Source organism: Nannospalax galili, unplaced genomic scaffold (assembly GCF_000622305.1).
Source record: "Nannospalax galili isolate Female #2095 unplaced genomic scaffold, S.galili_v1.0 scaffold441, whole genome shotgun sequence".
NCBI classification, from domain to species: Eukaryota; Metazoa; Chordata; class Mammalia; order Rodentia; family Spalacidae; genus Nannospalax; species Nannospalax galili.
Genome location: NW_008348089.1, coordinates 32,715 through 43,422, shown reverse-complemented (window position 1 = coordinate 43,422; position 10,708 = coordinate 32,715). Strand labels below are relative to the sequence as shown.

At 38.2% G+C, this 10,708-nt stretch overlaps 1 protein-coding gene and 1 pseudogene across 1 annotated transcript in view; one reads left to right on the top strand and one right to left on the bottom strand.

Annotated features, from left to right (window-relative positions):
- Positions 1–10,708, bottom strand: part of Il23r (interleukin 23 receptor) — a 101,402-nt gene that overhangs the window by 89,849 nt on the left and 845 nt on the right. Inside the window, exon 3 of the mRNA XM_008844603.3 lies at positions 7,161–7,457. Coding sequence (XP_008842825.1) covers positions 7,161–7,457 — 297 coding nt within the window. The remainder of the gene's footprint in view (positions 1–7,160; positions 7,458–10,708) is intronic.
- LOC115072325 lies at positions 8,838–8,937 on the top strand (annotated as a pseudogene).

Sequence of the window (10,708 nt, the reverse complement as noted above, 5' to 3'; positions counted from 1 at the left end):
TATTTACACAATGGAGTTCTATTCAGCAGTAAAGAAAGATGAAATAATGAAATTTGCAGGTAAATGGATGGAACTAGAGACTTTTATACTAACTGAAGTAACACAGACTCAAACAAACGATGTATGTTCTCCCTCATATGTAGATCCTAGCACCAAATCCTGGTAAGTGAGTATATAAACAGACATAACTACAGGAACCAGGATAATGAAAAGGAAACAGGTAGGTAAAAGAATCTGAAAGAAAAGAACAGTAGGAATCAGGTGTTAATATTGGAGATATGGATAAATATGGGGTGATTTTAAGGGGGGGGTATACAAGGAACCTAGGGGATAAACGGAAAAAAGGAGCTCAAGAGAGGTAGGACCGTAGGAGAAGGGTAGTATTATGGGAGAAATGAGAAAAATGGGGGTACTAAAAATGGGGAAACCATGATGGAAGGGTTAGACAATGTGAGAGATAATTAATGCCTAGCTGGTTTTTAAAAAATCAGAGGGAACCATATTAATTGAACAACCTACTGACAAATTATACATACAACTAGCTCAAGGAATATAATATATATCTAGGCAAGGTTTATCTGAGAATGTTTGGTCTTTGCCTAAGCTTTATCTACATGGCACATGGTAATTACAAGTACCATACTGGTGGAACTAACGTTCTTGGATGTTTAAGAGCCATACTTTGAGGCCTATACTAATTTGTTTGGAGGGACATAAAGGACAGTTTTTGCTCTTTGCCCTCCTAGGTCGACTAAGTCCCAGGGGACTAAAAGCATCTCTCAATGTCCTGTTACTGCACTGAGTCACCTGTCCTCTTGATCAAGGAGGCCATGGAGATCCCATCAAATGGACTTGAACCAGTTTCCAGTCTACAAAGAGCTGGGTCAACACAGAGGAAATATTTCCTCCATGCTTCCAAGCAAAGCCAGCCATGGTTGAGTAGGACCTTTGACTTATCTTCACATAGATGGAACCAGTAAAAGAATGGAGCCAGGGGCTCCTCCCAAGCCCATGTAACTCCTGAGGAACAGATCCTCAAAAGGCCTTAAGAGTAAAAATAAATTGGTTTATCTGGGCCAACTGTATGGTCTTAAACACCCAAAAGGAAAGTATAACCAAAGATTAAAGGGGTCAATATAACTTTTTTTACACAATGGATGTATATGATATTTATTTCTTTTTTAAATTTACTTATTATTTTTTTTACACCCACTTCCCAGAGAGCACCCTCCTATAGTCTCCCTCCCCCTTCCAGAGCCCTTATACTCTGATATCCCTGCTACTGTCTGCTGTGTTGTCGGCACCCCAGCCATTCCCCACTACTTGCCCTTTTAGTTAGCCTATCTAGAGGTCTTTGTTTAGGAGGGTCAGCTGTTCCCAAGAGTCTATATGTATAGCTAAAGGCTACATAACAAGAAACAATGCCAGACAGGAGATACCTTCCTTTGAGTTTTTGGCCAGGGTGGCCCAAGAGATTCCCAAACAGTAACCCAGCATAGAATTGGGAAAATGAAGAGCAGACCCCAATCTTATCTAAAGGAATATTGACAACTGATTCCTGCTAGATGAGGAAGAGCTGATCTTCCTAAAACAAGGAACTCTAGATAGGCTGACTAGATTCAGCAATGGACAAGCACAGGGGAATGGCTGGGGGTGCTGACAACACAGTGGACAGTAACAGGGATGACAGAGGGGTAGGGGAGGTTATGGGAGGGTGCCATTTGGGAAGTGGGTATGGAGATGAAAGGATTGTTCGGGAATGTTTTGTATGATATATACACAAAAAAATCAAAAAATTTAAAAAATGAGTTATATTTGAGGAAGAAGCATAAAAATTTGCTTCATGTTAATTAGTAGAGGTGATAAACATTACCATTGAAATCTACCTGATGACTTTATATCCATACTCTGGTGCCAAGGATCCGAGTGTAACTGTGACTAATAATAATCAGAAAAATAGAGATTAGAGACTCATGTGGAAACATATAAGTGTTAGTAGCATTACAAATGAGTTTTTCTGTAGGAAACAGTGTATTTTAAAATGAAATGAAGATCTTTTTTAAAGGTTAAAACTTTATTCAATTTTATGTCATAGGGTTTATACTGAGTTCAGTATTGTATAACTATATTAATTCAACTGTGAACCTAAAATTTTACAACCACTTTTGTGAAAGAGATGTATCTTTGCTCTGGAAACTGTTATTGAATATGTTAAATCTGTAATAAAATGCTTCTTCTAATCATGTGATTAGTAAATAAATAAAAATAATAAGTAAAATATTTTTAAAATATCCCTTTTTGAGCACTAAGGACTACATGAAAGTGGAAGACACTGTTGAGTAGCAAGAGTTATGAGAGAGAATTTGGGCTTCAACATTTTATTTGAGCCCTGAAGGAGGTAAGCATGGAAATACAGCTTAAAATAATTTTGGACACTGAATTGTGATAGCTTATTGATTACAATCATTTTTTGGAGTTATATTTTCCCTGTGGTTTCACATAGAAAGAGTCACTGATTTGGCAATTACAAAAGACAAATGTCCATCTTTCGGGCTATTTTATTCTATAGAATTCCACATGATGCAAATGGTCAGGATTATAAGTGCATGCTGGCCAATTAACTTGTAAAAGACAATTAACTGTTAATTAACTAACTTTCAAAAGGCTAAAGTGACACCTCTGTACATGTGTATGTGAGCAGAGTGTCTGTTAATGTGAAGCATAGTTAAGAGCCTGTGAGTAGGCCATGAGGTAACATCCAATTGCTGTTTAGACCCACTGCCTGGTTATTCAATATCCAAAAATAAAAATCTGCTGTGCTACACTTGAGAACACCCTGAAATACTCAGAGGCTTAAGATTTTGCTCTTTCTTGCCAACTCCACCCCTCTACCATTATTAGAATGCTCAATGATCATTAATCAGGATTCTTGTTAATTCAGTCTAGCCAAAAGATCAGTTCCTACCATGATTTTCTGAAGAGAAGGATCTGGGATTCCCTCTTCATGTTTCCAGCATACATTTTTTTTTCAATTCTGCATAATAATCACCAGGAAAATTTACTCCATGAACTGCATGGCTTAATTAATAAGATGACACTGACAAGGATTAAGATGAAGAGATGAACTGCAATTCCTCCCTCCCGGAGCACAGGTTAGGCTAACCTCACAGAATCAGTGCTGAAGAACCACATCCCAACTTTTATTGGATAACAATTCTCCTTTCATCACCATAAGTCAAGGTCAAAGAGTGGTAACATTTAAGTCAAAGATTCTTAAAATTTTTAAATAAATTGTTAAGTGGAAACATTACTTATATGGTCTTTTTAATCTTTTTTAATTTAAAAAAAAGCTATCTTCTAGTTTTTTAAGCCTGTGACTGGTATGGCCCCCATTTGAACAAATTTTCCATAATATGTGTGCATTTGATCAGAGAGAAGACTTTAAGAAGTGCTTATTTAAGATTATGATGCAAAAAAAGATTATTATGTAAAGTGGAAACTGTGATGGCTTAGATTTCACAAATCACTCATGAGAGAAGCTTTAAAATACCCAAACATCTTTTCAGGGAAAGCACTGAATCATTTGTATTCCACACTCATGATTTTTTAAAAATGCCTGTAACCATTTGTTCAAAACACTGATGATAAATTGACATAGTAAAGTTCACAGGACAAATATCCTGTGATCAAAGTGGCCCAGTGAAAGCAACGTGATTTCTAGAATACCACAAAAATCCTCAAAACCCTTTTTTTCGACCTACTTAAATAGAAAGTTCTGTTTGCTGAGAACTCAGAGCCCCAAAGCACATTCAGCTTGAATCCAGGGGTTTGAGTAAATTCTTGCCTGGCAGCTGGGTTTTCATACTCAGAACCAGAGGTTTCTGTGAGGAATTATACCTCCCAAATTAATGAATGGAAAGAGTGATGGTGGAGGGTGAGTGTCTCCTGGGCTGTCCCAAAAGCGGAGCTTTCTCTGACCTGAAACTTGGTTTAGGGTTTAGGGGCAGAAACCTTTTCAACGAGTTCCAGGAGGGCGGCAGAAAGTAATCAGCCACCCACACTGCAGTGCAGGGGAAGGGCATTAAGTAAAATTTTTTAGGGCCTGATTTGGGGTGTCTTTTTTTTTAAATTGTTTGTTTTTCAGATGGAGGTCCTGCGCTAGATCAAACCAGAAAATCAAATCAAAATTAAATAACTTGTGCTCAGTGCCATGCAGGCAAATTGAAATTTTAAGACCAGATTTGTCTGAAAATTGGAGACTCACAACATTTGGTCTTCCAGGTTCAGTCAGCCAGAGCCAGCAGAGAAGAATGACTCCTCCGCTTTAAGCTTTATATGAAAGCAACCGAAGTGACAAGGCAGTGACTAACCATCCCTGCATTGTATTTCCTCATCCCATCTCACAAAACCACTGTCCTGCCATCCCATGCAGCACCTGTCTTATAGAATGAGATGCTTTTTTTAGTTCATGAATTGTAAATTCAAGACAATTAGATCTGAAAACAAAATTTGTTGGATTTTTTTTCTTTTTAATAGAAGTGATATGCTAGGCATGGTGGCACATGCCTTTAATCCAAGCACTTAGGAGGCAGAGACAGTCAGATGTCTGTGAGATAAAGGCCAGCCTGGTCTACATAGTGAGTTCTAGGTGGGTTGGGACTAGGAAGACTCTGTAAAACAATTGAAATGATACTTATTTTATATCCCTTTTCCCTCTGGCTTAACCTAACAACTAGCCTTTCCCAGAACAGTGGAAATTTCTCATTATCCCTCTGAAGAAATTGTATTTTCTCTCCATCCCTTCTCCTATCCCCAAAAGAGAAACAGTAAAGTATTTAAGTATTGAGGGTTGGTTTTGTTCCTGATGATATGGACAAGCTAAAGACATTTCATATACCAGATAAGATGTCTGCCTGTGGTTTGATTTCCACAACATAGGGCAAGTTTTGCTGTTTAATGCATTAATTTAAGACATACCAATTTTATTCTTGGACTCTAAAACTTACTACTTCTCTTCAACTCTCCTCACCTCTTCCTGTAGCTGTCTCTTGAACACATGCATGCTCAGTCAGCTGTCCAGAGTTAACTAGGACAGTGGCCTTATTACAAAATAAGGAAACCACTTGCTTTTCAGAGAGCCAATATTGAGGCCAAGTGATAGTGGGGTCTGGTTAGCTTTTGTTAGCTCAGATCTGGAGGTAGGAAGCAAGACCTCAGATAGGATTATTAAAAGTATAGAGGAAGGAAGGGAGCATGGTAAAGATCCAAAGCCCTTCTGCTCTCTCACCCCAAATGGCAATGACAAAAACAGTGACCAGGATAGAGAGATGACTGAGTTGGTAAAGTGCTTGCTATGCAAGCATTAGGACCTGAGTTCAGTCCCCAGCATCCATATCACATGTGGGCATGATGGCATATGCTTGTAACCTCATCACTGAGGAGGTGGAGATGGGAGGATCCCTCAAGCCCCCTAGGCAGCTAGTATCCCATGCAGCATCTGCATGTGCTACAGAATAAGACGTCCTTTGACTGATGAATTGTAAATAAAAGACAATAAGCTCTTAAGCAAAATTTGTTCGACTTTTTTCTTTTAATAGAAGTGATACTTATTTTATATTCTTTTTTCCCCTGGCTTAACCTAACAACTAACTTTTCTCATAACTGTAGAAATTCCTCATTATCCCTCTGAAAAAATTTATAGATCCTTTCCACTCCTCCTCCTAGCCTGTTAGGCTAGCCTAGGCAGTGAGCCAGGTCTCAAAAAAGCAAGGTAGAGGACTCCCTTGGAACTGACTTCTGCCACTATACCCACATGCACACACCTGCATACACAAACAGAGAGAGGGGTCTCTGTGCTGACTCCTCTCCCTCTACCCACACACGCACACACGCACACACACACACAGAAAAACACACACACACACACACACACACACACACACACACACACACACACACACAACTCAGCACATGTGAATACAGGAATTTAAACACCTGCAGAAAACTGTGAACACAAATTGATTTAGTATGTTTTTAAGATTAACTTGACTAAACTTTCCTTTATGTCATTAACAAACAGTAATTCACGACAGGAGGTTTGAGATTAGGAACACGAGACTGAATGGGAATCTCCCTATTTTTTTCTGTTTTGTTTTCACTTTTGCTTTGAGACAGGGTCTCACTATGTGGCCCCAGATGGTCTGTAACTCTCTATGTAGACCAGGTTGGCTTCAGACTTATTGAGATCCACTTGCCTCTCTTTCTCAAGTACTGCAATTAAGGTATGCAAGGTATGCATTATGTTGCCTTACCAGATTGTCCTCTATCTTTTATAAAAACATGCATTTAAAGTAATTAGACACTGATGTACTTTAACGTTTGTAATATGTATTCAAATAAATGATTGAAAGATGGTGCTTAAAACAGGCAGTATAATTAGTTTCACTCCACAAGCACTCAATTGAGGCTAAGATTGGCTAAGCAAATTGCCTGAATTTACAGAGCTGGCTAGGAGACAGTGTGAACACAAAATTAGCACCGAAACACTCCCTGAATCTTGGCTTCAAAAACCCTTGAGAGCAAGGTTAATGATATTAGTTTGGAAAACAAGCAAGTAATTGAACAAAATATAAAAATAAAAACAGGTGAAAAGAGCAACGTTTTAATCTTTTTGTCATTACTAAGGCTCAAGTTGACTTTGCCTTCTTAATCATCTCTCCTCAGCATCTGGAGTGCTGGGATAAAGGCATGCACCACCATCTCTAGCTAAGAGCAGCATCTTACAACTGAGAGTGCTAGCTTTCACATACATCTTGTTCATCAAGCTGGTGGGGAAAACTGTTCTCTGAATGTGTCTGCAATACTTTAAAATGTAGTGTTCACGTTGAACATCTTCACTTCCGTCTCCCTTTGAAAAGTCAAGCAAATCAAGGCACATTTGACCCCGTGTGACAGTGGCTGTTTTTAGTGGGCCATAAGCCTTCTTCTCTGCACAGGCTCCACCAGCACCCTTAACTCATAGTTTACCAGCCTAACTGCAGAGGTTTGAGTTGAGCTTTTGTCTTAAACCAATCAGATAAGTGAACTATGTTAATTTGCCTCTAGCTTTAGAGAAGTCCAGCAATTATCAGTTAATCCTTAGACTACTCGGGAACACTTACATCCAGAAGAAATGTCTTTTCCACATATGAGAGTCTCCTGAAAGTGCCCGGGACACTGAGCGGTGCAATACACTGAGGCATGTGGCTCCAGAAAGTTCTTATACAAAAGTTGAGCTGTTGTTCTATTAATCAATGTGATTTGAAATCTTTCTTTGATGCCATTTTTATAAAAATTCAGTTTCTTTGGTTGACAGTTCTTAACAGCTGCTTGGCAGTAGATAGAGACATCCGTGCCCATGTGCAAAACTGGGGCAGGTTCTACCCAGATGTTCCCAGAGCAGTTTATAGTTGTAATTCCTGGAAGCAAACGCATGAAAGAAAAAGTTCTATGTAAAATACTGCAAGAGATTTAGAAGAATGTGCTACTGCACTTAATTTTTTTTCTTTTCTACAATTAAATGGTTATTAAAAAATAAGACGGTCTGTATTTTTTATTGATCATGACAGTGTGTTTTCATCTTGCTTCTACTGAGGCAGCAGCTGACACAGACCTAAGCCAGCTTTTGAGTTTTCTAATTGTCTAGAAAGCAAATACAATTCACTCTCCTGCCTTAAGTCAGAAAACGCAATCCCATTCTCCAGACACTCAACCAATCTCTCTCTCTCTCTCTCTTTCTCTCTCTCTCAAATAAAAGCTACTTTTATCAACATATTCCAAAAAACCCTTCCTTTTGCAGTGACAAAGATAGAGTACTTAATAGCTACATAAAATTTATCATTAATTTAATAATATTGGGGAAATGTACATAACACATTGTTAAGTTAAAAAGCAAGTTGCAAAACAACATATTTCATAAATGTTCAACATTGGAAAGAAGTAAATAAATGGGCAAATTAAAGAGGAAATACAGAATTTATTATTTTCATTTGTGTCATAAACATTCGCATATAAATATGTCATTTAGATGTTGAAATAGTAATAAAAATAATTACATCATCATCATAAGGAATAGAAACCAAAGGCATAAAAAGAAAGTTTATGAAAATATCTGAGGGTTAGGGCTGGAGAGATGGCTCAGCAGTTAACAGCACTGGCTGCTCTTGCAGAGGATCTGGGTTTGATTACCAGCACCCACATGGTGGCTAACAACCTTTCTTAACTCCAGTTCCAGGGGATCCAACATCCTCTTCTGACCTCCACAGGTACTGCACGACACAGGTGCACTTATATACATACAGGCAATATACTCATACACATAAAATAAAAATAAGAAATAAATTTTTTTTTTTAAAATCTGAGGCTGGGTATGGTCATATACAAATGTAAACCCAGCACTCAGGAAACTGAGGAAGAAGGATCACAAATTCGAGACCAGCCTGTATACATAGCAGGTTCCAGGTTAGCCTAGGCTGGAATAGTGAGACTGTCTCAAAAATAAAGAATGAGGGTCAGAGGACTGGCTCAGCAGGTAGCGGCATTTGTGGCCAAGCCTGAAGATCTAAGTTTGATCCCTGGGACCCACATGGTAGAAGGAGAAAAGCAAGTTATCCTCTGACCTCCAACTTGGGCCATGGCATAGGTTCCCCCATAGCGAGTTTGAGGCTAATGTAACTAAGTCTTACAAAAACAAACCAAAGGAGGAGGAGGAAAAAGAGGAAGAGGTAGAGGACGAGGTAGAGGAGGAGGAAAAGGAAGAGGAGGAAGGAGAAATAGTAGTAGTAGTAATATTAATAATAGTAATAGTAGTAGTAATATTAGTAATAATGGAGCAATATTCAGAAGATTAGCATGGGTCCTGAGTAAAGATGGCAAATTCATGAAATGTTCTATTTTTTTAAAAGGGATATTTTAAGTTTGACAATTCAAGTTTACACAAAGTACATCTTCAGTGCCCATCATGAAGCCATTTTTAGAACTCATAGGAATGTCAAAAGAGTTGGTTAAATGTCCTGGCCTTCAAAAATAGAAGAAAGAAGAAGTCCAGGAATATTGAGCTGCTGAGCCTCAGAATGGTCAGTAGTAAGTAAAAGGCTTTTCAGAACACAGGAAAATTATCAATGATCAGTAGACATCAATACAGATTGTAAGAGTAAGTCATGTAAAAATGTTAGTTTCTTTCTTTCTTCTTCTTCTTCTTTTTTTTTTTTTTTGAGACAGGTCTCACTTTTCAGCCCCAGCTGGCCTCAAACTCATTTCTATTCTCCTGCCTCAGAATCCTAAGTGTTGGGATTACAGATATGAACCATCATGCCCAGCTAGCTAATTTACATTTAAAACATGGCTATTAGATTGGTTAAAGAAATGTTTAACTTATTGTAGAACATGTAATATTCTCTTTTTTTAATATTATTTATTTATTTAGGACTTTTTTTGAGACATTTGCTATGTATACTAGCTATCCTTGAACTCACTATGTAGCCCAATCTAGCCTCAAATTTACAATAGTTCTCCCATCTCAGCCTCCTGAGTACTAGGATTAAAGTGTGTGCTTCTGCACCTGGCCTGCAAAGATATTAATTCAGAGTAATAACATTCTGGTGAAAACTGGACTGTTGTCACTGGATTATATTAGAATGGTTATAGCTGGTTGAACAACAGTACCTATAGTCACCTCCCATGGAGAGCCGGGCGCTGTCCAGCTTTATGTCTCAGGGGCTGGTCTCACTCCATTACACTATGTTTTAATCACAGGATATATACACCAAAGTTCTACTTATTGTTCAACTATTTCTAGACACTGGTGTCTTATTTCCTAAACCTTGTTAGGGTATCTGTTGATCTTACTCTAAAGGGTCCAGTCATCTTGCTGAAAAGGGTTCTACTTGTGATGATGGGACTAATCTATAGCTCCAACATGACTGTGTTTTCACTCTATGGCAAGGAACAACATGGAGGTCAGCATGGCCTCAAAAAGTATGACTTACAAATTTGTGAAGCATTTCACATTTAACATCAAAGAAAACAGTTTGTCACTATTCTGAATTACCATGTCTGAAAAATGTTACTCATCGTTTAGAACCCTGCCTTGGTACTGTTTACCTTCCAGTTAATTGAATCTTTGCCATTTGCCCAGGAGACACCTGTTCCCAAAAGAAATTCTCAAATACCAACTGCTGTCCTACTTGAATTTGTTTTCTTGGATTCCCCAAAGCTTCCCAGGCCAGTCTCAGAAGAATTTGTTTTACTGAATAGGGACAGACGTTTGTGTGCAATATTATACAGAATGACAGCAACCTAGAATAGGACTGCACAAGGTCATTGAGAGGACTAAAAGCTAGCAGAGTGCCTGGCACACCCAACCATTGGTAGTTCATAGAACTGAAGTAAATTCAGACTTCTTATAAGTTGCATAACAGTCATGATAATCCAAAAACTTGAACATCCCAACTCAAAACAGCCTCCTTTGTGGAAATATTGATATGTGACAGAGGGGTGTCTATCAGGGCACCTGAGAAAGGAATTTGGTATTTGGAGGGAGTTTGAACCATCTATGTTTTATTTCATTCCCTATTAATTTTTCCCAATGTAGTAATTTTCATATTCTCCAGAGACCACAGCATAATGCCTTAAAATAATAGTTACTCAAAAAAAAAAAAAAAACAAGATT